The following is a 25,346-nucleotide window of genomic DNA, read 5'->3' as shown; positions in this document are numbered from 1 at the left end:
AGCAGACTCTGTCTGTGACCCCACAACATCAAAGAGACCAATAAACACGGCTCTCATACCCTGATGGTGCAGCTGACAGGACAGCCAGAGAAGCCCCAGCCCTAGCCCTGCCAAATGAGGCACGCCCCCAGTGAAGAGAGGCTGGGTGGCTGGAAAACAGAGCTAGCTAAAAACAGACGGCGTGTGGTTCTGAGAGGAGCCGTGTGTGTTGTTATAGCCTCGTGAAGAAATGGAAACCAGATGTGGCCGTGGAGAGCACAGGTGAGCAGCGGTCTGTGCATGCTGTGGAGATGGACGCAGCTGCTGCACGGCGTGGCAGCCACAGGAGTCTGGGTGTGGACTGGAGAGAAACTCTCCACCACCCCAGTGAGGCACCACGCTCGCCTTGGCTCTTCAGGACGCTGCCCTCACCACCACACGTCTCTTCCTCCCATGTTGCTGTTCCCATGCCAGCACCTGTTCTCTGCCTGGTGGCATGGACAGTGGCATCAGATCGGCTCTTCCAGAAGCACTGTCCATTAGCTGGGAGGGCATGCACACGCACCTCCTTCCTCAAGCAGACTTCTTCCCAGTCCAGACTACCAAATCCACTGCCACACCGTGTAGCTTCTCAGCATTCCATCTTCAACCTCTGAGAACCCCAGCTGTCCACCAGGGTCCTTCAGTGACCTTGTGTGCTTCTCTGCCTCTTGATTCACAGGACCTGGGACAGAAGGACTCTTCTCTGCCTTTGCCAATCCAAGAAGACAGATGAGAGCATCCACAGCTCTCCAAGTCCAGAGCTGCATGAAGAGGGTGGCCCAGGAGAGCGCCTTGGGCAGCTACCAAGGCGACGGCAGAGAGGACAGAAACCCGAGGATCTCAGGAGCATCCAGCAAGTACATCACAGTGTCCTTCAACAGGACCTTCTCTTCTGTATACTACAGGCACTGTCTCCAGGACATGCGACTAACCAGCACCCACACAACAGCCTGAACTTTGCCAGGAAGGATGGGTCTTTTCTTTACCCATGCCTCCCAAGAGCCAGAACTAGACAGATGTTCCATAAATCTGGACCCAAACCTCACTGACTTTTAGTTTAATGTGTAACACCCACCACTGCCAGAGACAGAAGCCCAGGATTACTGTTATCTAAGACAATAACCACCGCAATGCCCATAGCTACTGCCACTCACAGCTACTAGGCAGGTAGGGGTCTCAGCCCAATGGCTAATGCTGACCCTGTGTTACCTGGGAAGGCCTGGGGGTGCATCAACCACCCCAAACAGATATACAGAAAGTGACATCCTGTACCCCATGATGGAGCCTCACCAAGACTCGTGCTGAGGTAGCCTGCCATTGTGTGATGAACTCATGATTCTGCCAAGACTGTAAACCATGAAACAGCAAATGAAGCTGAGCTATACTAGCTGGTCCTGTCAAGGGCAACACTGGCTCAAACTTATAGCCTCAAAAAAAAAAAAAAAGATATGGGTAGCACTCATAAATGTACATACCTTTTAGTGTCCATGATGGCCAGGTAAACCCAAGCTGGCTCTGTGCTATCCCCATGCCACCTGCACAGAGGTGGCAGCACACTGGCCAGCTCCCATGTCGAGAGCAAACCCTCATGGAATGGAATTAGTGGGGCCCAAGGCGAGAATCTCCCACTAGCTCCATTACTCACAGCACAGATTACCAACAGGGAAGCAAAATCCTTGAAGAGAAACAGGGATTCTTGGAAAGCGTCACCTACCCCTGATCCTGAGTTCACGCTGTGGATACACACAGAGAAAGTTCAGGGGACATGGGGTGGGGCCTATGTGTGTACCTGACAGCCGGGCCGCGTCCACTTTCACCCCGCCCTCGGCATCTCCTCGCTGGCCACCTTGGGCTTGCTGGGTCAGGTCCAGAGGGGTTTCTTCGCTCACAGACAGGGTAGTGAGTGTGCTGACCACCAGGACGCCCAGGCCGACCCAGAGCACCACCTGGACCAGAGACCCCAAGACAGGGAGTCAGGACAGTCCCTGGACCAGAGACCCCAAGACAGGGAGTCAGGACAGTCCCTGGACCAGAGACCCCAAGACAGGGAGTCAGGACAGTCCCTGGACCCAGCTGGAAGCTGGGGAGGCTGAAGCTTCCTAGAGGAGTGGGGCTCTCTTTTTATTTTCCTGACATGGGGTTTGCTACGCACTCCAGGCTGGCCTCAAACTCACAATCCTCCTGCATCACCCTCCTAAGTGTAAGGATTAGTTGTGCACCACAAAGTCAGGCTGAGGTCAAGTTTCTCAACTACAGTGGCAAGGGAAGCAAGACCCTCTGGGCAACTATGCACCCCGAAGTGGCCCCTTGTGCATATTGTTACTTTTGTGCATGTTCCCACAGGACCCCACACAGCGCAGTGCTGTGCAAGGAATCTGGGTCACACAGACTGCATATCCAGCCATCATGTTACCCACAGCGGTGCCAAATGACAGCTGGACACATGAGAGCTGGCAAGGGGGTACCCTATCAGACTAAACAGTAAGACACCTTCACCTCTCATCCGAGGCGGGGTGATCATCGGCACCCCGGAGCTACATCCAACATGTTGCTGGCTTTCCTAGGGCCTTTTCCTCCTGACGGCCCTACAATCGATGGATTCTGCCGTACTGCAAACCCTCGTCATGCCACCCAGGCGCCACCTGAGCCCCTCTCCACTGGGCATCTGGGATGACCCTGGTGCAGCTGCTGCTATTTCTGACTTGGCCTGGCCTCCTCAAACTTCCTGAGAGGCAGTGGCTCCTGGTTCCACAGTTCTGTGAGAGGAAATAGCGAGGTCGCCTCATGCCTGGTCAAGACCTTTACTGGTTCCCTGCTTTGATATCTAAGAGCCAAAACTCAAAAACGGCTTCTGACTTGTAAAGATTTATTTGTACATACATGTGTGAGTGCCTACACATATGTGTGTGTAGCACATGCATGCCTGGTACCTGCAGAAGACAAAAGAACGTGCCAGGTAGCTCTGGACTGAAGTTATAAGCAATTATGAGCCACCAGGGAATGGAACCTGGGTCTTCTCTAAGAGCAGCGGCATTTTTAACCACTGAGCCATCTCTGGCCTACTCTTTAAAAGTAAATAAAAGCACCAAAGAAGCCAGGCGGTGGTGGCGCACGCCTTTAATCCCAACACTCTGGAGGCAGAGGCAGGTGGATCTCTCTGAGTTCAAGGCCAGCCTGGTGTACAGAGCAAATTCCAGGGTAGCCAGGGCCACCCAGAGAAACCCTGTCTCGGAAGGAGGGAAGGAGGGAAGGAGGGAAGGAGGGAAGGAAGGAAGGAAGGAAGGAAGGAAGGAAGGAAGGAAGGAAGGAAGGAACCAGTACCAAAGAGCTGAGAGATGCTCTCAAGTCCACTCAGTACAATCACAGAAGACAGAGTTCCATGGGGACCACCACTCTCAAGTTTTAGGGAAAGAGCAGCAAGTACTTTTTTACCACTGAGCCACCACTCCAGTCCTGGCCTACTCTTTAAAAATAAATAAAATCAACACCAAAGAAGCTGGCTGATGGTGGCACATGCCTTTAATCCCCTGGAGGCAGAGGCAGACACCTCAGCAGGCCAGAGCCTGGGGTGCCTCATAGATGTGTGGGGCTCTTTAGGAAGCCCTGACCTTTCTGGCAGGAACCATGTGGGGATGATATCTTTCCTGTGTCCCCTTAAGTCAGCACATATGTCCTACAGTACTTGGGTTCAGGGCCCCTGGCCCCCATCACACCCTAAACTCTTTTCTTAAGCTCTGTGCAGCCCCAGCTTCCTGAAATTCAGCATCCTAATCCTTCTCACAAAGAAGGAAAGACTCAGGGAACAATGCTTATGGGGATGGCTACTCTCAGCATACTAAAACAGGTACGGTCACAGCCTCCAGGGCATCTGCTCCCTAAGGAGCAGATGGCGAAAGCTTGCACAACTGAGGGTGGCTTGCGCTGAGGCTGTACAGAAATGGGCTTTGGAAACTCATCAGAGCCCTAATGACCCCGGCTGTGCCCCCATGGGCTGTTCTGTATCGAGGCTACCCTCGTTTCCAAGGCTCTGGTCCCCTAGCACCGCCATGGCAGGGAACAGAAACCAGACTCTGGTCACAGAGGCCAGGACCTGGATGGAAGTTAAATCAACCACTGAAGGAGTCTAGAGAAGCTTCCCATCATGGTCTGCGGGCCCAGAAAGCCCTTCTCCATATGGGCACTAACTCTTGCAGGGACCAGAGCCAGCCTCCCAGGTCACTTTCTAACCCAGCTCAACATATTCCATATTTCTTCCAGCAGAAATGACCTTCTGCTGAAGCCACGAGGAAAGTCGCGTCTCCCCAAATGCACTTCCCACCCACCAGTGGACAAGGCAAGACCTTGGGAGCGTAGAGTGGGCTGGAAAACAACCGGCTGCTGCTCCATCCTGGATCAGAGATCCCTGATGGGAACAGAGCCCAGGGGATGCTGGTAGGCCCTGGTGCTCTGTCCTCTATGGACCCAGTGAAGTAGGCTCTCTTAAATGCTCTGAACCAAAGATAAAAACATTTGTTGGTCATTTTATGTCAGTTATTTTCAATGGGAATTATCATTTACCAGTTCCACGGAGACTGACAAGAAAAGAAAACATTTCATCCGTGACTTTGAATGATTTATTTCAACCTTCAGCTTTCTGAGCTTAACCAAAAAGAAGAAAAATAAAATCACCCAGAAAATAAGAAACGTTAACTCTGCTGATGCTGGGAGACAGCTTCCTGAAAAACTCCATCAAAGGCCCAGTGTGGTGGGGCAGGCCTTTAATCCCAGCACTAGGGAGGCAGAGGCAGGGGGATCTCTGTGAGTTCAAGGCCAGCCTGGTCTACGTAGCGAGTTCCAGGACAGCCAGGGTTACACAAAGGAATCCTGTCTCTAGAACAAAACCAAAGGAAAGATCCCCATTCGGATCTGCCTTGGAAAATGAGTTCACAGGACAAAGTTCCCACGATGGAGTGGAGCTGACACGAGGCCCAGTCCCCACTCGCCCTCCACTTCCTGGGCACAGACAGGCACAGTGAGAGAGGCTGTAAGTAGCAAGTTCTGGTTAACTTACCCCAGGGCCGTACAGGAAAGGGCACTGTGCAGTATATTCCAAACACAATCTCGGGAACCCAGAAAACAGACTCAGCTCCACCTGGTGCTTGAGGGACCTCCTACCTCAATGTACCCCCAGCTCCATTCTGAAAGCCGACGCTGGTTCCTGTAGCCCAGAGCACAGGCCAGAGGGATGCACATCAAAATGTTTCTGGAGTCCAGGGAAACAGGCTCTGCATGCTGGACACACACACACACACACACACACACACACACACACAGAGCCCCGCTGATGGTCTCCAGCCTCCCCTTGCTGAGCTTGTCCTCCTCCTGATACACAAAGCTGCCAGCTGCTGGCTCTGTGGGCACCTGCTGGCCAGGCCTGCCTCGCTGCTGTCAGTGAGAGCCCAAGAAAGAGCTCTAGAGCTTGAGAGAGCCGGGGTAACAGCACCTATCAGCAAACACCTACGGGAGCTCTCGTTGACACTTCTGCCAGAGCCACAGCCAAGCAGAACGTACCCAAGACAGTACTCAGTGCCGCTGACACAGACACAAGGTGTCCGTTAGTGAACGTGGCCAAGCAGGAACTAACTTCCCGGGGCAGTGTGGGAGGCCAGGGGTCCAGATTCTCCCGAAGCCGTCCTAGGCTGAGGGTCAGTTCCCCTCACTGCCGACCATTGCAAGTGGTGACAGCCCTGTCTGCACAGCCTAGCAGCTGCAAGGAAGACTGGAAAGTCTGGAAAGTCAGGGAGGGGACTCCATCCCGGGCAGCCGCAGGCTCAGGGAGAGACTGGCATGGCCTCAGAGCCAGGCTAGCTCCGGCTCTGCCACTGCTTCCTGCAGCGGAAGAGCCGCTTTGGAAGCAGGATCTCAGTCGATAAGCAGGATCCGGTGTGCCAGACATCTGATTTCAGAGCGCCCTGCTGACTGCAGTTCTGGCATCGATCCATCCTAATGTAGTCCAGAGCCAGCCAGCAGAAGAGACACAAATCCACCCCCTACAGTTCAACTCAGGCTTGGGAAATGAGAGGTCTGACCAAGGCCTCGGTCCACAAACATCCTATAGCCCCTCCCCCCAGTTACCCGAAGCTGCGGCTCCACAAGGGGCCCTGACTCCTAACACAGTAGAGCCCCAGAAGTGGACAGGCAGGGGACACACTTTCCTGCTCTGGATAAAGAAGTTTAGAAACAGAACATACAGCCGAGACCAGGCTCCAGTCAACAGTGTGGGTGTTAGGCCCCCAGGCTCGGGTGGCCTCACTCTGTCTGTGGGACAGGAGGTTAGCGCACGGCTTTATGTGCACTGGGCACCACTCACACTCGCCCAAGGGGCCCCAGGCTTCGGCGGCATGGTGCTCGCCTGCGGGGCCTTCCCTGCTAGAGGAATCCATGCCTCTTGTAAGCTTCCCTGGGGCTCCAGCACCCTCTGCTGGTTTCATGGCAGAAGAGGACAAGACCACCTGGCCTCATTCAGGATTGGGAAGACAGGATTTCTGTTGTTACCCCCCACTGTCCTGCTCTCTGATTATTCTTACTTCAGCCGTCTTCACACCAGCTGCCCAGTAGACATGGACTCCTTTTCTGGCTTGTTGTGAGGTCCCTAAGCAGAGAGCAAACCTCGACCAGTCAAATGCTCAGCTGAGCTGCGGAGCCGCTGGTCCAGTTTGTCCTTTCTGCAGGAGCAGGTGGAGTTCCCAGGACAGGGCCTGGCTCCCAGAAGGGTCTCAGACCCAGTCACACTCCCAGAGCATGTTCCTCACAGTATGGAAGCCACTACGTGCCCTGGCCGGCCTGCTTGAGAAGAGGACAGAGGTTGTGCGTGCGTTCATGGCAGAGCTACAGTATCTCCCTCCTCAGTCAGATGGTAGTTCAAACGCTCACAATCCTAAGAAACAGAGTTAAACAGGCACAGATCAAGCCTTGGCGTGATGTAGTGTGTTTACAACTGTGGCACTGCAAGCTGTGCCATGCTTGCTCATTCCTGTACATGAGCTCCAAAGGCCAGGCGACTGAGGCAGGCCCAGCTGGGTAAGGACAACACCACAGTGCCCGCTCCTGCCACAGGCACCATGACAACAGGCACACACTGACAGAATGGACAAAAGAAATGGAAATGTAGGGATGGGAAAGAAGGAAGTGCACCAAGAGATCCAGGGGGAGCTCAATGAAGTGAGCAGGAAAAAATGACTGCAGGAAATCCACAACTTCCCTGCACACAAACAGCCAGTCAGCACGCCAGCAAACAGATCACACAGAAGCCAAGTCCAGAAGACCTGAGCTGACAGCTGAGTCATCAAAGCCATGGCCACCTGCTGCACAGGAAGCTCACATGTGCACTGCAGAAGAGCTGCCACGAGAACAAAAACAAAAGGAGGCTTAGATCTCTTAGATTCGTGGATTCAAATATTCATTCATAAAATAAATCCAACAGCATCCAGACCATTATTAACAAGAACAACGAGGAAAGAAGAGACCTTAGTGTTAAAGAGCCAGGCATGGGGGCGACCACCTTTAACCCCAGCACTCAGGAGGCAGAGGCCAGCCTGGTCTACAGAGTGAGCTCCAGGCCAGCTAGGGCTACGCAGGAAAACTCAAAGCAGGGCTAGACAACAAACGACAGGTGGAAACGCAGGAAGCCGGCTAAGGACATGGCTCAACTTAGGAATCGAGTCCAGTACACATGACACCCTAGGCTCAGTCTCTAGCACCGTGTGAACCAGGCACGATGGTGCGTACCTGGGAGACCGAGGCAGGACGATCTGACGCTTACGGTTATCTTTAGTTACATAGAAAGTCTGAGGCCAGCCTGGGGTATATAAGATCCTATCTCAAAACCCAGAATATTAAAAATAAAATGTGGCAAGGTCTATGATGCCACAGTGATAAGATCAACAGAGAAAGAAGAGACCAACCAGGAAACTAAAGTCCCTGCTACAGCCAGAGAGAAGGCTGCTCTTCCAGAGGACCTGAATTCAATTCCCAGCACCCCAATGGCAGCTCACAACTGTCTGTAACTGTACTCCCAGGGGACACACACACAGGTGAAACAACAATGTCCCACTAACCCCGCTCTCCAAGAATATATCAGATGACACAAAGTTCTTTCTGTGAGCTAATCATGTGGGTGCTGGGAACCAGGGAGCCAGACTCAGGTCTACTGGAAGAGAAGTAAAGACCTTTTTAAAAATTTCTTTTGATTCAGGGTTTCTCTGTTAGCCCTGGCTGTCCTGGAACTCGCTCTGTAGTTGTAGACTAGCCTCAAACTCAGATTTTCCTGCCTCTGCCTCCCAAGTGCTGGGATTAAATGTGTGCACCACTACCACCCAACAAGAAATAAATACTCTTAAACATTGAACTACCTTTCTCTCTGAGAAAGTCTTTCTTTAATTTTTCTATTTTTAAATTTTATGTATGAGGGCTCTGTCTTCACATATGTGCCCCATGTGCATGCCCCATGCTCTGTGGGGGCGGAAGGTTACAGATGTTGTGAACCACCATGCAAATGCTGGGTCCTCTGCAAAAGCCACAAATCCTCTTCTGCTGCACCAGCTCTCCAGCCCCTAGAAAGTCTCTCTAACTAGGATTCCCTCACACCCCATACTCCCCAGAACACATGATGGGGTTAAAAAATCGAGGAAAACCATTTGCAGTCTGACAGGCACTGGGCTAATCTCCCTAACCTCACTACCAACTGCGATATCAAAGCTACAGCAGAAAAGCAGAAAGTGTCGCTGGTTCTCCCATCTCGCTCCAGTGTTAGAGGAAAACACTGAGGTCAGCCGCTGAAGACACGGGCAAACACGCAGGGGAGGCCAGACTTGCGTCCAGGACACTCAGTCAGGAGCGCCAGACAACGCAGTCCACAGTCTAGACTCCAGAGTGACTCACCAGGCTGGCACTGAGAACAGGGAGCGGGGGCTCCAGCACCGCAGCCTGAAGAAGGAAACAACCCCACAGAAGTGTGCGGCCCGTGTACGCATTCTTCTGAGGCACGAGCCAGCAGCACACAGAGCACATAGGGAACAGGGCAGCTACAAGATGAAAGCTAAGTGAGGGCCAACGATCTGTAGCCAAGGTCCTAGGAAAGGGAGCACACCAAAGCCATGCTTACCCCAGCTTCAACCTCCACCCGTGCTGTCATCGGGCACACCAGGGGCCACACCACTCAGAGCCTCCCTGGTTTCTTCAACACAATAACTGAAAAATACCAATCATGCCAGCAGACAGGACTAAGGACCAGCAACGAAACATCAACCGGAACTGAGGCAGCCGCTCCTAGATTTACAATGGGTTATGTTGTGATGAACCCAACATCACCTGAAATTATGTAAAGCTGGAACAGTAGCTTACCTTGGGCTGACCACCTGCCTCAGTTTCCTTCCTGCTGCTGTGATAAAAAACCCTGACTAGAGCAGCTGAAGGGAGGGTTTATTTATCCTGACTCACGGTTCCGGGTACAGTCCACCGTAACAAGGTGTGCAGCAGGAGCCTGAGGCAGCTGGTCAACCGCATCCTGGGGCAGGGGGCACAGTGAGGACAGTGCTCTTGTTCAGTTCACTTCCTCCCATCCATGCAGTCCAGTACCCAAGACCAGGATGGTCCTGGCCCACTACTGCAAGGAGACTGGGACTGAAGAGAGAGAATCCCTCACAAGCATGCAGAGGCTAACCTAACCTAAGTAACCCACCGTGTGCGCATGTGTGTGTGTGTGTGTGTGTGTGTGTGAGAGAGAGAGAGAGAGAGAGAGAGAGAGAGAGGGTGGGAGAGAGGGAGGGAGAGAGAGAGAGAGAGAAAGAGAGAGAGAGGATAGGGAGGGAGAGGTTACAGATGCCGTCGAGTTGGCAGCACTAACCGTCATGCCACCCTGGTCTTGAGAGTCACTGACTTCTCTGATGTGGACCAGGAGGGAGCTGCAGCCACTGTTGCCCAATACTGTTGTGGGACAGTTGATCACACTGTGTGAGGATGCAAAAGAAAAAAAATGGGGATGAAGAATGAAAAGAAAGAAAAGGGGAATACAGAAATGGTAGGATAAAAGGGTAGATTATTGAATCTACTAAAAGCAACTACCAGCCTCAAATATTTTACATTGGTGATGGATTTCCATATACTGGCACAAATTTAAGGTTATTCTTGTTATAACATACTGTATATATCTACTCCTGTTGAAGGTATTGTACATATGCAGCTCATTTAAAAATGTAATCTAAAGTTCTAGTCCTTGAAGGCTCATATTACAAACTGTTTAGGATAATTAGGAAATGAAGATTAGGGGGCTGGAGAGATGGCTTAGTGGTTAAGAGCACTGGCTGCTCTTCCAGAGGACCTGGGTTGAATTTCTAGCACCCACATGACAGCTCAGAACTGTGTAATTACAGTTCTGGGGGATCTAACACCTTCACACCAATGAACACAGAATAAATTTAAATAAATTATTTTTAAAAAGGTTAGCAGTTAGTCATCTATGACAATCAAGCCTGTAGTTATGTTAGGTATGTGTTAATGTTAAACAGATATTTTTAGAGAGGTAATCTTCAAACACTTCAGAGATCTACAGAATGTGGGTTTAAAATGTTTTAATAACATAAGGCTTTTCATGACAGTGAGAACCATCTGCTCCTGGCAGCACCAATCTACTCCAGAGAAGATGATGGGCATCAAAGAACCTCCATATGGAATTTGCTTTCAATATGGCAAAGCTAGCCACTGGGCAAGAAACCGTCCTTGCCTCAACTGCAAACTGGACAAGCAGTACACAAAGGAAGTTGACTGTCAAGCTTTGCCAAGACAAGGTAGGTCAGTCTTTCAAAATTCCTGCTTCACAGAAAAGTCTGTCAGATATCCTAGGCTTGTAGGCTGAAGAGGGATGCCTCAACATTGCAGAGGAACCTTGGGGTGACTGTCAGACAGCCAGATGTCTCTGACATTTCTACAGTTTTAGAAGTTGCTTGCTCTGTACTTCCTGTTTACTCAGGTAATATCATATCCTTCTCAGGTCTCTGATGGGGTTGCAGATGATATAGTTATAGTTTTACCATTTTCTTTGTTATCAACTTCAAAAAAGAAACTCACAAAAGAGATGTAAAATTTATAAAGGTTAAGAGATATAAAAGCTTGTTTATCTAAGAAAATGTTTTACGACCTAAAGCATATTTTTAGGTTGGTAACACAAATTATGGTATGAAACTTTGGACTCACCAAGATAGGATATATAATAGAATACTTTCTCCGAATCTGCCACATACAAATGGACTGGACATTGGGAATGTAATTCTTTTTTTTTTCTTTTTTTTTTTTTTAAAGATTTATTTATTTATTATGTACACAACATTTTTTTTTTAAAGATTTATTGGGCTGGAGAGATGGCTCAGAGGTTAAGAGCATTGCCTGCTCTTCCAAAGGTCCTGAGTTCGATTCCCAGCAACCACATGGTGGCTCACAACCATCTCTAATGGGGTCTGGTGCCCTCTTCTGGCGTGCAGGCATACACACAGACAGAATATTGTATACATAATAAATAAATAAATAAATATTTTTTAAAAAAGATTTATTTATTTATTATGTACACAACATTCCTCCCCTGTATGCTTGCACGCCAGAAGAGGGCACCAGATCTCATTACAGATGGTTGTGAGCCACCATGTGGTTGCTGGGAATTGAACTCAGGACCTCTGGAAGAGCAGTCAATGCTCTTAACCTCTGAGCCATCTCTCCAGCCCCGGGAATGTAATTCTTACCTGATAATTGTTCTTATTGTGTATAGTTTTACTGTGTTAGAGTTAAGAGCTTTCCTTTTTATTTTAGATCAAAAGGGGGAAGTGAGCTGGGTGGTGGTGGCGCACACCTTTGATCCCAGCATTCAGGAGGCAGAGGCAGGTGGATCTCTGTGAGTTTGAGGCCAGCCTGGTCTACAAAGAGAGTTCCAGGACAGGGTCCAAAGCTACAAAGAAACCCTGTCTCGAGCTGGGGGGGGGGGGGGGGGAGGGGAGTATTGTAGGATATGTGACCATGCTGCATGAAGATGTATCTCTGTCCTTCCTTGCCTTCTGATTTGTTGACTAAAGAGCTGAACGGTCAATAGCTGGGCAGGAGAGGATTGGGGAGACTTCTGGGGAGAGAGAAGAACTTGGGGGAAGAATCTGAGAGGTGGAGATTCACCATCCAGACATGGAGGAAGTGGGATGTACAGTATGCAGGAAAGATGACGAGCCACGTGGCAGAACAAAGATTAATATAAACGGGTTAATTTAAGTTCTAACAGCTAGTTGGGAACAAGCCTAAGCTAAGGCCAAGTGTTCATGCTTTCACATTTAATAAATAAGAAGTCTCTGTGTTATCATTTGAGAGCTGGCAGTCCAAAGAAAGACCCCTCACACAATGCCACGAGGGTACTGAGATCACTGGCTCGGAAGAGCAAACTTCCAAGCACAGCTTCTGCTGAATGTGTGAACTTCACACCACTGAAATCAAAAGGCTGTGTGGGCAGGCCGCTGTGAGAATCCATCCACAGCGGAGACAATAACAGTGGTGGGGGCGGCGGGGAGCAGGCTTGGCTGGAAGTCCTTGCTGCACAACCGCGAGGACCTGGGTTCTGAATCCAGCAGTGAGGTGAGAGCCAGGACAACGTGCTGCGACTAGAGACATACGGATCCCTGAAGCTCTCTGACCTGCCGGGATCCCCAAATCAGTGAGGGAACCCGTCTCAAAAATAAGGTGGAAGCAACTGAGGAAGACGCCCGATGTCAGCCTTCACCTCCACACACATGTACACGCAGTGTGAACATGCACACACACAGACACACTCACAAAAGGGGAAATGGCTCAGTGGATAGCGTGTCCTGAGTTTGGAAACTAAAAACTGAGCATGGTGGCACGCACTGTGGTCCTGGGGCTCACTGGCTGGTCTTCCCCAAACAGCAAGGTCCAGGTTCAGTAAGAGAAAAGGTAGAGGAAGATGGAGAAGATGCCGGAAGTCACCTTGGACCTGCATACACACTAGCAAACACAGCACACACATATGTGTACACCCCCACCCCACCTCCCAAACTGAAGAATAATGACCTGGTGTGGCTGGAGCTGCCTTTGAGCCCAGCAATCAGAAGGCAGAAGTGGTCTGGTCTACAGGGTGATGACAGAGAAACCCAATCCCAAAAGACAGAACAAAACAAAGAAAGCAAATGGAAATTCTTGCCTAAATCAGTGACCACACCGGCAGTCAGCATCCTTGGCTCTGTAGGTAGCGGGCAGGGCACCAACATTCGCCCTCACATGTCTGCCCTTGCACATCAGAGTATGAGGAGGAAGGACACACAGAGGCCTATGCTGCTCTTCCTGTCGCTGGGACAAGCACCGGATAAAACTCTTAATGACAGAAGATTCATCGAGGCTCTAGATGGAGGGAAGGCCAACACGGCAGAGGGCATGGTGGCAGGAGCATGAGGCGACTGGGCACACTGCGTCAGCATCAGGAGGCAGAGAGATGAGGCCTGATGCTCAGCTCACTCATCTTCTCTAGTCAGCCCCAGACCCCGTCGGCCGCAGGCCCTGACAGTGGGTCCCACACCCCGTAGGCCACAGACTCCAGCCCACAGACGGCAGGGAAAAGTGGCTCTTCACATATCAGTTTGGCCACATCCAGGTTTGTCTCGTGGATGATTCTAGATCCTGTTGACAGTCACTTTAATCAGAAAAGGCTAAGCTGGGCAGAGCAGAGCTAAGGCACCTATGACACCACCCCAGAGGAAGGGTTTCCAGGTACACAGACGCTTCACAGGCACCGCACAGCTAATAACAGCTTCAGGCTGAGAGCAGAACCCGGAAGAGTTACAAGGAGAACTAAATCTACAATTAGGAATTATTTTACACTTCTCATAACTGATAAGATTTTTTTTTCTTTTAGGAGACAGGGTTTCACTGTGTACCCCTGGCTGTCCTGGAACTCACTATATAGACCAGGCTGGCCTTGAACTCACAGAGATTCGCCTGCCTCTGTCTCTCAAGTGCTGGAATTAAAGGCGTGCACCACCACCGCCCAGCTAAGATTTTTAAAATATCAGTACCCAAATGTCAAAACTGAAGACCTCAGTGTCTGACCTTAGGACTAAGCATCCACAGAGTGGGCCACATATCAGACCACAGAGCTCACTTCAACCCATGTAAAGGGCTGAAACTCTCCAACGTGCATTCTAAGAGGCCCTAAAAACCCCCCAAATGTCTAGGACTTGTTATGGTTTGTATTTGAAGTATCCCTCCCAAAAGGTTCATGAGCTGGATGCTTGGTCTCTAATGGTGACCACGAAGGACAACAGGCTCACAAAGGCTTTTTGCCTTTATCAGGGAATGAAGCGATCCACTAACAGACATTGGTGGCATTATGGAGTGATGGAAACACCAGGAGGGGGAGAGGTGCGCCTCTATCTCGCTTGCCCTCTATGCTCCGGCACACCCTGCCATCACTGCAACAACTGTGACTCGTACCTAAAGATGAGGCCAAGGGCCACAGCCCAACTCCGAGACTGTGAGACAAAACATATCTCCCTCCTCCTAAGCTGCTCTCTGAGGCATCTGTCGCAATGATGAGAAGTCTAAGAGGCTGTGGGCAAGAGAAAATCAGCAGGAATCAGAAAACACTGTGAGGAGCCAAGAGGTGTCTCGGCAGTTACAGCACACACAGCACACACTGCTCTCAGAGGCCTGAGTTGTATCCCCAGCACCCACAACAGATAGCTCTCAACAGCCTGTGACTACAGCTCCAGGGGAAACAATGTCTCTGGCTTTTGCTGACCCTCGTACTCAACACACACACAAACCCACATATATGCACATAACTTAAAATAAAATAAATCTTTAAAAATACTGTAAGCTGAAGGATGATGTCACATCTTCGATCTAGTCTTGATGCAACCCAAATAAAAATGTCAGCAATTATTCTGGAAGAAACCAAAAAGCCATTGCAGGAGTTGGCCAAGCATGCAAAGGAGCACAGGCAGAAGGAGCACCTTGAAGGGATGGAGCGGTGCACCCCCCCCACCAGCCGTGGGGGAGCACACCAGTGAACACAGGCGTCCCCAAGAGTCTCAGACAACAGGGCTGAGAAGGACACAGCAGGGACGGAGCGGATCAACTGGACAGCCACACGAGTCCTGCATCACTTAAACTGATCCCAAGTGGGGTGAAAGATAAAAGCCACCAGAATAGATCTTTAGAATTTAGGGTAAGCAGATATTCCTACTTTTCTTAAATAGAACCAAAAAAGCACCAAAGGGGAAAAAAGTCAATAAACTGGGCCAAAGTAAAATTCACAACTTCTGTCATCAAAAGATGTCCAATGCCAGGTGAAGTAAACTAACCCTGTAACCCAGCACCCAGGCTACAAAATGAGACGGTGCCATCCAGATGACTCAGCAGGGGACCGGAGAGATGGCTCAGTGGTTAGAGCACTGGCTGTTATTCCAGAGGGCCCGGGTTCAATGCCCAGCAACTACATGGCAGCTCACAACTGCTTGTAATTCTAAGATCTGACACCCTCACACAGACACACGTGCAGACAAAACATCAATGCACATAAAATGAAAATAAATAAACTATATGTGTATGTTATATAAGTTTTAAAAAAGCCCAGTAGTTTAGGGACACACGGGTTCAGTTCCCAACGTCCTCACGGAGGCTCACAATTGTCACTATCTCCAGTTCCAGGGAATCTGACACCTTCCATCTTCCATGTACACTAGGCACGCCCATACATACATATTAATCAATAATAAATTTAAAAACTTAAATGGAGCCAGCGAGATGGCTCATCACGCAAAGGTGCGAAGCCTGACAACTGAGTTGAACTCTGACCCTCAGAGAGTGGAAGGAGACAAACGGCTCCACAAATGCTCCAGCCTCCCATGCGAGCACACACACACACAGGCAGACAAATACGTATATAGAATTAAGGGGGAAAATAGATGGTCTGTTTTGTTTTTGTTTTTGAAGACAGGGTTTCTCTGTGTAACAGGTCTGGCTGTCCTGGAACTTGCTCTGTAGACCAGGCTGGCCTCGAACTCACTGAGATCCACTTTCATCTGCCTCCCAAATGCTGGGGTTGACAGCGTGCGCCACCACTGGCAACTTCTAAAGGGGACAATGGTACATGTGAAATCAGGGTCACTCTTAATGCTATAACTACAGGTACCACTGCTGGACCCCAAACCACTGCAGAATCTACAAAAGCTAACTATGACACCACAGGACCAGGTGCCTTCTGGAAAGTATAGAGTGGCAGAGCTGCTCCCCCATGGCACCCAAGGGAGCAGCCAAGCATCAGAGTCTGACTAGACGTGACATGTCACACGACAGTGGGTGGGTGTGAGGGTCGATCTGGTTGTCAGCTTGCCTGCGTCTGGAATCGACTGAAATTCAAACTGCTGTGCACTTCTGTGTAGGACTGTCTTAATCAGATTTGAAGCAGAAGACCCGCCCTAATCTGTGCCACACCCTCTGGGGGCCCTCACCCTGATGGCAAATTCATCTTCCTTAGTGTTTGGGCTTCCATCGGAGACTGCAGGCCAGCAGGTCTCCCAGGACCCTCCGGGCCTCCAGCACCAGACGGGGACCGCTGAGACAGCCGTCCTCGGGGACTGAACAGCTACCAGACTCCTGGCTCTCCCTGGATCGGCCACTGCTGGACTGACTACCCAGACGACAACTGTGGCCATTCCCACACGCTCCCTTCCCTAGACTATCATCCTACCAGCGGTTTCCAGGGGGTGAATGCACTGAGCGAGTGAGCAAGCGCAAGGCCTCCTGCAGTGGCTCTGACCACCACACAGCACAGGCACGAGACGCCACTGCCTCAGGCTGCAGCCTCCAGAAGAGACAACAGTCACCTGTGAGATGCGGGTGGGATGATGAGAGGCTCACAGGGAGCTCTGGGGGAGGCGGGATATTCAGCTTGCCTGGATGGCGGTTTTGGCTAGGGTCACACTGCAAAGACATGTCAAGCTACATGTAAGAACTATGCTTTTCTACGTGCATGTTGTACATTTCTTCCGTGTTAGTGTATGTGAGTTTTCTTCAACCGCTCTCTACTTTACTGACGCAGGGTCGTGCTCCTGGGACTCTGCCTCCTGAGTGCTGGGATTGCAGCTGCCCGGCCCACCCGGCTTTTACAGGGGTTCTGGGGATCTGAGCTCCAGGCCTCAGACTTGCACAAGTGCTTTACCCGCTAAGCCACTGTCCAAGCCCACACCTTATTTCTTCCTTTTTTAATAAATAATTTGTCTTTATTTTATTTATTTGGTACTTTTGCCTACATGCATGTCTATGTGAGCGTGTCGGTCCCCTGGAACAGGAGTTACAAACAGGTGTGAACTGTCAAGCGGCACACACGTAAGCACTACCATTGTGCACCAATAGGAAAACATTCAACACTCCCCTGAAAAGGAAGCAAAACACAGGCAGTACAAAGAGAAAAAACATATGCGGCATTTGTGCCCACGAAACAACATTTCCACTCATTCAGAGAAGCCAAAAGCACAGAGGACAATGCAGACAGGGTGACAGACACACTGTGGAGCTGTGACCTCACCAGGCACAGGGCAAAAGGAGTCTCATTTCTGGAATACTTTCTATAGACACAGTCTCGTGTAATATGGAAACACCTGGGCACTGTACAGCAAAGGGCTGGATGGCTGCGTGGGAGACTAGGTTATGGAATTTCCCTCTAGGGAGCTCCTGGGAATCAGCTACAATAGAAGGCAGCACAGATGCTCACACCTGTGGTTGAGGAGCAACGGGCTAAGGGTGCTGAGCAAAGATAGCAGGAAGCTGCATTACTAAAAACAAACCAAAACCAAACAAAATCGCTGGAGCATGCCCACACGTGTGCACATACACTGTCATCCTAGGACCACCGTTCAAACACCACAAGTTCAAACACCGAGCACCACAGTGGTGCTCGCTGTGGAAGACGGTCTAGGGGCGGGCAAACAGTCACAGCATGAACACACGTTAGTGTCCTGTGATAGGTAAGGAAGAGTAATCGTCCCCTCTGGGGAAAGCCCTGATACACACGGGGCAGAGGCTGAGCCGCCTGTTTTGGTAACAAAGCACTGAGAATGAGTGGAGGAGCCTGTCTAAAGGCCCGGGTGGTGACTGCGAGCAAGGACCTCTCCCTGACTAGACTGACGGCGAGGGAAAGGAGGGGCCAAGCCGTGTGGTCAACATTCACCTGCATCCAAGGCACAGGTGTACACGGCTGAGGGGAGGGACACACTCACCTGGGCTGAGGGGGCATTCTTGTGGGCTTTCTTATAGATCAGAGCTGGGCAGATGAAGCAGATGAGACTCCCCATGGTCGCCCCTGTAAAGCCGAGGATGGTTTCCACTGCAAATGAACGGACAGCAAGGCATGACTGGGAGGGAGATGGTGCTCACCGGGCATACGGGTGGACAGGACCACTGTGAAGGCTGTCTGAGAGCCCGTGAGCACACATCCACGGTACCCACGGGGTCCGCTAGCACCTCCACGTTTCTCCTCCTTCTCATACACTTAGATTTGTCAGAGCAGAGCAGAGGAGCCTGGGAAATTCTGACAGCCCATCTTTAAATGGTCAAGAACAGACTGGGCAGTGATGCAGAGGCAGACAGCTCTCCGAGTTCGAGGCCAGCCTGGTCTACATAGTGAGTTCTAGGACAGCCAGGGCTACACAGAGAAACCCTGTCTCAAAAAAAAAAAAAAAAGTAAACAAGTAGACAGAGAGATAAACAAATAAATAAAAGGCCAAGCACAGGGCGTTTCCAACCAAAATCAGAAGTTGGCTCCACACGGCCTAGCACTCTATCTTTACTCAGCAGTAACCACTGCCTGCCTAAGATGTGTGAAAAAGGCTAAAGCCGTTGCTCCTGTGTTTGGTGACAATAAGCCACAACTAGTCTACAGAGGAGTGCGTATGACCTTGAATCTCTAGGCAGTTTTTAGCACACCAGAGAAAACGGCATGAGACTTTGTAGTAATCTTAGCTAAATGCTAAGCATAGGCTAGGGACATCCCTGGGCTCCCCACACAACAAGAAGAATGGAGGGAAACCAAGACAGACAAGAGGCAGCAGGGCCAGAGGCTGCAGGGCTTACCATTGGGGATCAGGATTCCACCGACCATGGTTCCAAACACCACCGAGAGGGTGAGGACTTTAAACCGGAGTGGGGGCATGTAGCCCCCTGCAGCAAAGGTTCCATCTTTTTGCTACATGAAAGAAAGCAAAAATAACCAGTTTGGAAAGAACTACTTTCCATGACCACACAGGGCTCTACTGAGCAAGCCTATATCCGCATGGGTCCAGCGGGAGCTCACCTGACAGGTGAGTATTCAGCACAATCAGACTGGCTGAGCAGCCTTAGCGGAGGAAGCCTGCAGACTGCCAAGAAGGCCATGAGCTTTGCTCCACGCACAGGCAGTACATCTCACAACTCTGGTCTGAAAAGTTAGTATTACGATCTTCATTTTCATATTTTCTCTTAGTGCAAAGACACACAAACTGGACAGCAGGGTAAACTCCAGAGGAACAGTCCTGCTGAGTGCGTCAGCTTATCACCAGCGCGCAGCTTCAGAGTCCGTGTTGAAGCCCTACACACACACATGCGCACATACATGCACTCATGCACACGTGCACGCTTAGCTCTTATCATCATTCCCAACAGACCCAAGGTGGGCACTTAATAATTCTGAAGTTCAGGAAGGAGGAAAGTGGACCACACCTAGTGTGCAGGACAGTCACCTCAGGTGGGGCAGCACAAAAAGAGGTGATGGCCTCAGACTCCCACACAGCCTGGTTCAGACCCTGGCTCTGCCAGCAGCGGCTGTGTGCCTGCTCCCTCTCTGACAACAGACGTGTCCCCATCGAGCCGCTGAACCTCGTGTGAAGTGACACACAGGAAAGGTGACCATGATGATCTCTCTTGGGTGAGGAACAATGAACCTTCCAGGACCAGAATTCCAAAGCCGTCTATTTTCATAGCAGACATTAATGCAGGATGAACTGCAGTGGCTGGATCCTCTGTTAAACAGGGACGAGCTTATCCGTAACCCAGGAATCCCAATAACACCACTGGAAGTTGACCAAGAAATTCTCTAAAGGAGGAAGCAAGAACCCGTGTACAGACAGGCAGAAACACCATCAGCAGGAGAACATCTAAAGAGGGAAGAACAGTAGGCAGAGATGCTGTGGTTTCCATGGATACGCACACAGCCCCAGTACAGCTACTGAAAACAAAGGGGAAGGAGAGTAACGCTGTAAACAGACACACAGATATGGGGAAGTGGACACATGCATGTGAAGGAGAAGCCAGCGAGTAAATGCTTTTTCTGTTTTCTTTTTCTCCTCTCTCTCTCTTTCTGGCTTTTCTGAGACAGGGTTTCTCTGTGTATTCCTAGCTGTCCTGGAACTCACTCTATAGACCAGGCTGACCTTGAACTCACAGAGATCTGCCTGCCTCTAACTCCTAAGTGCTGGGACTAAAGGCCTGTGTCTCTACAACACATCAAGAAAGTGGTGAACTTTCTTAACACTTCCCTTTGTTCCAACTGATCTTTAGCACTTGGGAAACAGAGGCAGGCAGGTCTCTGTGAGTTCAAGACCAGCTTGGTCTAGTTAGTGAAGGTCAGACCAGCTAAGGTTACACAGTAAGACACTGTCTCAAAAACAACAACAAAACCTTTGCAGAAGCCCAGTGGTGGTGGCGCACGCCTTTAATCCCAGCACTCGGGAGGCAGAGACAGGCGGATCTCTGTGAGTTCGAGGCCAGCCTGGTCTACAAGAGCTAGTTCCAGGACAGGCTCCAAAGCTACAGAGAAACCCTGTCTCGGAGGGCGGAGGGGACACTTTGCAGAAAGCACCAACATTGCTTCACTCTGCAGCACATGCACACACCAAGCTCACATGAAGCAGTGAGGGGTGTTTCAGCAACCCACAAGTGGCAGTGGTACAGCATGAACCAGGGCAGAGAAGGGTGAGCCTTGGCCACAGAGCTGGTCTCGCCTTTGCCCCTTCTGGTAGTTTGAATGTAATTGGCCCCCATAAGCTCATAGGGAGTGGCACTATTAGGAGGTGTGACTTTGTTGGAGTAGGTGTGGCCTAGTTTGAAGCAATGTGTCACTGTGAGGGTGGGCTTTGAGATTTCCTATGTTCAAGATGTTGTCCAGTGTCTCAGACCACTTCCTGCTGCATTCTGATTAAGATGAAGCCAGCACCATATCTGCCTGGTTACTGCCATGTTCCCCACCATGATGATAATGGACTGAACCTTTGGAACCACAAGTCACCGCCTCAATTAAATGTTTTCCTTTATGAGAGTCGGTGTGGCCGGGCAGTGGTGGCGCACGCCTTTAATTCAAGCACCCAGGAGGCAGAGGCAGGTGGATCTCTGTGAGTTTGAGGCCAGCCTGGTCTACAAAGTGAGTTCCAGGACAGCCAAGACTGTTTCACAGAGAAACCTTGTCACGAAAAACCATAAGAAAAAAGAAAAAAAGTTGCTGCGGTCATGGAGTCTTTTGACAGCAATAGAAACCCTACAACACCCCTCAAGGGGCAAATCCTAACTCCTCCTCTGCATGGCATCCAGGCTCATAAACACTGGCGAGGCTGACCAAGAGGCTGCCTGAGAGTCACTCTGCCTGCACCAGCAGCGGATCTGCAGGAGGGGGCACAAGCAACAGCACTGCCATGGCTGCAGCAGACTGGGCGCTGTGCCAGCTGTGCCAGCTGTGCCAGCTCTTTCTACCGGACTTTACACTCTGGGACCAACACTGCATCCCTGACCCTAAGTGTTTGAGAGACTTTGTATTTGTGGCCACGAGGTGTCCTGGCTGATCAGACAAGCCAGGTGCTAAGATGTCACACACTGTAGTAAAAGGAAGCAGGAAGCAGGAAGCAGGAAGCAGGCCAGCCAGTGAGGCTACCTTACTGGATTCAGGAAAGGGTGCCCTGTGAACAAGGGTGGAAAGCTGATACGGGCAACAGCAAGCAAGGACCAGAGCCTCTGAATTTCAAGCCCTGTATCTGAAAGCTCCTTGTGGGAGCTGGAGAGATGGCTCAGTGGTTAAGAGTACTGATTGCTCTTCCAGAGGACCTGGGTTAAATTTCCAGCACCTACAGGACAGACATCACTGTCTGTAACTCCAGTTACAGGAGATTTTGTATCTTCACACAAACGCACAAAAAAATAAATTTAAAGAAATTATTTTAAAAAGTTTCCTGTGAAGGGCACACATACACACACGCACACACACACGCACACTGTACAAGGGCTCTATCAACACGCTGCACAAAAGTCACTACAAAGCACAGAGGCAGCAGCACAAGCCCATCCCGTGACACCAGTTGTGACCAACGTCGGCCAGGGGATTTGTGACCCTGCTATATCCTCCCCAGGACTGTTCCACAGTGGTCCTCATGTCTCAGGGTCTCTCTGACTTGAGGTTGCTAGGCCAGAGATGAACTGAGCTGCCTACATAGCCGGCATGGCCCAAAGGGCACTCCTCTATGCTCCTTTTACCAAGGCTAATCAAGCCATGCCTGCTCAGGGAATACACACAGCTCAAGAGCATTGGGTGTGTTTGAGCACAGACAAGACCTTAGGCTCAATCCTTAGCAACAAGGAAGAAAAGGAAAGAAAGGAAGGATGGAAGGAAGGATGGTCTCTACTGAAAGCTTCCTGCTGGGGTCAGCAAGACGGCCCAGCAGGTGAAAGCACTTGCCACACAAACCAGACTCTAGGTTCAACCTCTAGACCCACAACAGGAGAGAATCAACTTCTAAACGATGTTCTCTGACACACACACACACACACACACACACACACAAAAGTTTACCGATAACTAGGAAAAGCTCCACCTGCCACTATCATGGAAACAGAGTTAGCCCAAGGGAATGAAAGCTCGTACCTGCTGCTCAAACAGAAGTGTGTTCAAGGCCTGTCTGCATGGCAGGATCATCATGGGGAAGCCCACGGCCACAGACATCATGAAGCCCACTCGGATCATCTCCGTCACCAGGTTGGAGGGAAAATGGATCAGGACGTTGCCTGCAGTGGCATCGGTGAAGCTGACGTAACCGAAAAACCCCACCTGTCAGAGGACGAGAAAGAGCAACGTGGCTAGCTCAGTCTGCCAGTACACCACCAGCCACTCTGCTGCCTGCCTGTCTGATTATCTGTCTGCCTTTGTCCCAGATCGGCCTCAGAGGACCTCCCCAAGGAAGTTGGCACAAGACCCACCTGCCCGGGGACAAAAGCTCTGCTCAGCTCCCCGGTCATGAAATTCTTGACAGCCAGAGGTGAACTGTTGAAGTGTAACATCAACACAATCATAAATGAGGCAGAAATGGAGCTGCCTATATGGAAAGGAAGGTTCTAGAATGCCTCTAAGCCCTTCAGAGGAGCTGCCTTTTTTTTCTTTTTTAAAGATTTATTTATTCATTATGTATACAGTGAACGTAACCCTGCATGCCAGAAGGGGGCACCAGATCTCATTACAGATGGTTGTGAGCCACCAGGTGGTTGCTGGGCATTGATCTCAGGACACCTGGAAGAGCAGGCAGTGCTCTTAACCTCTGCGCTATCTCTCCAGCCCCCCCTCCCTTTTTTCTTTTTCTTTTTGGTTTTTCAAGGTAGGGTTTCTCTGTGTGGTCCTGGCTGTCCTGGAATTCAGTCTGTAGACCAAGTTAGCCTCAAACTTATGGAGATCGGCCTGTCTCTGCCTCCCGTGTGCTGAGATTAAAAGGTGTGTATCACCGGAGCCTAGCTCAGAAGAGCCCCCCCCCCCCGCCTCTCTCTCTCTCTTTTTGATTTTTCATGACAGGGTTTCTCTGTAGCTTTGGAGCCTGTCCTGGAACTTGCTCTGTAGACCAGGCTGGTGGCAAATTCACAGAGATCCTCGCACCTCTGCCTTCCAAGTGCTGGACTTAAAGGTATGCACCACCATCAGCTAGCAGAAGAGCCATTCTTAATCTTATTTCAAACCCAATCAGGAGTTGGATGTAGGGCACAGGCCTGTGATCCCAGCTTTTGGGAGGCAAAGACAGGAGGTTAGAGAGAGATCCACGCCACACAGTGTGACCCTGCCTCAAAAACCAAACTGAAATACAATAAAACTAGTCAAACAGCTGTGGAGTGAAGCGGACAGAAAACGCCCCGCCCCCCACAACTGGATGATGCCCCAGTGACACCACAGGAAAGGAAGGGACTCAGCCGCAGCGCCGACACCCTCATTTCAGACAGCATCTTCCCTCTGCAGCTCTGGGGGTCAAACCCAGGGAGGCATGGACCCTAGGCAAGTCCTCCCCACTAGGCTGCTCACCTAGCCCTGTGGAAGGCAGATGTGCTGTAATCCCAGCTCTTGGGAGGAGGAGACAGGAGGATCATGAATTCAAGACCTAAGCTACATAGTGAGCTTCAGGCCAGCTTTGGCTATACTATGAGAATCTGTCTCTGTCTCAGATACATAAATATCTGAAATATCAGAAAGAGAAAGAGAGAGAGAGAGAGAGAGAGAGAGAGAGAGAGAGAGAGAGAGAGAGAGAAAGCAGTATATTAATAAGAGCCAGGCAGTGGTGGTGCAGGCTTTTAATCCCAGTGCTTGGGAGGCAGAGGCAGGTGGATCTGAGCTGAATGCAAGACTGACCTACAGAGCAGGTTTCAGGACAACCAGGCTTATGCAGAGAAAGCCTGTCTTGGGGATGGTGGGGGTGAGAAACAACTGAAAATGTTTATAATGTTTGTGTATTCTCTCACACTGGCATCTCATGCAGCCTAATTTCTTTTTACTGGAATGGTCCTCGGTAGAGAATTAAGAATAGCCATGGAAAGGGGTAAGCAGGTCCTTCAGTCCTGACTAACATGCTGGAGCTCTTCAGACTAGATAATGTCAACATGCCTGGGCATGGTGGTGCTCACCTATGATCCTAGCACTGAGGATGCAAAAGCAGGAGAAGCACCCCAAGTTTGAGACCAGTCTCATCTACATAGCAAGTTTCAGGCCAGCAGGAATACAAAGTAAGACCCATTCTTAAGAACCAGAAAAAGATGCAGTGTGGTCCAGGGCAGAAGCAGTTCATGGGTACCCAGGCCAGAATGCCAGGGCCTGAGGATCTGAGCTGCTCTGCAGACACTGGCATGGAAAAGGTGAGAGAGAACGGTATGTCTGCAATCGGGACAGACAGACAGTGGAGGACGGAGGGACAGTGGAGGTAACATGAGGTCTTGCATGCAATAGGCAGTGTGCTGTGCTAATGAGCATCAAGTGCGGAATGGCT

At 50.5% G+C, this 25,346-nt stretch overlaps 1 protein-coding gene across 1 annotated transcript in view; it reads right to left on the bottom strand.

The window, feature by feature from the left end:
- Window positions 1-25,346, bottom strand: part of Slc38a10 (solute carrier family 38 member 10) — a 51,808-nt gene that overhangs the window by 10,092 nt on the left and 16,370 nt on the right. The window contains exons 8-11 of the mRNA XM_038324832.2: window positions 22,979-23,161; window positions 19,171-19,282; window positions 18,318-18,424; window positions 1,811-1,967 (exon numbers count right to left, since the gene is read on the bottom strand). Coding sequence (XP_038180760.1) covers window positions 1,811-1,967; window positions 18,318-18,424; window positions 19,171-19,282; window positions 22,979-23,161 — 559 coding nt within the window. The remainder of the gene's footprint in view (window positions 1-1,810; window positions 1,968-18,317; window positions 18,425-19,170; window positions 19,283-22,978; window positions 23,162-25,346) is intronic.

This window comes from Arvicola amphibius, chromosome 4, assembly GCF_903992535.2.
Source record: "Arvicola amphibius chromosome 4, mArvAmp1.2, whole genome shotgun sequence".
NCBI classification, from domain to species: domain Eukaryota; kingdom Metazoa; phylum Chordata; class Mammalia; order Rodentia; family Cricetidae; genus Arvicola; species Arvicola amphibius.
The sequence above is the reverse complement of the archived record's forward strand: the minus strand, read 5'-3'. Positions and strand labels throughout refer to the sequence as shown.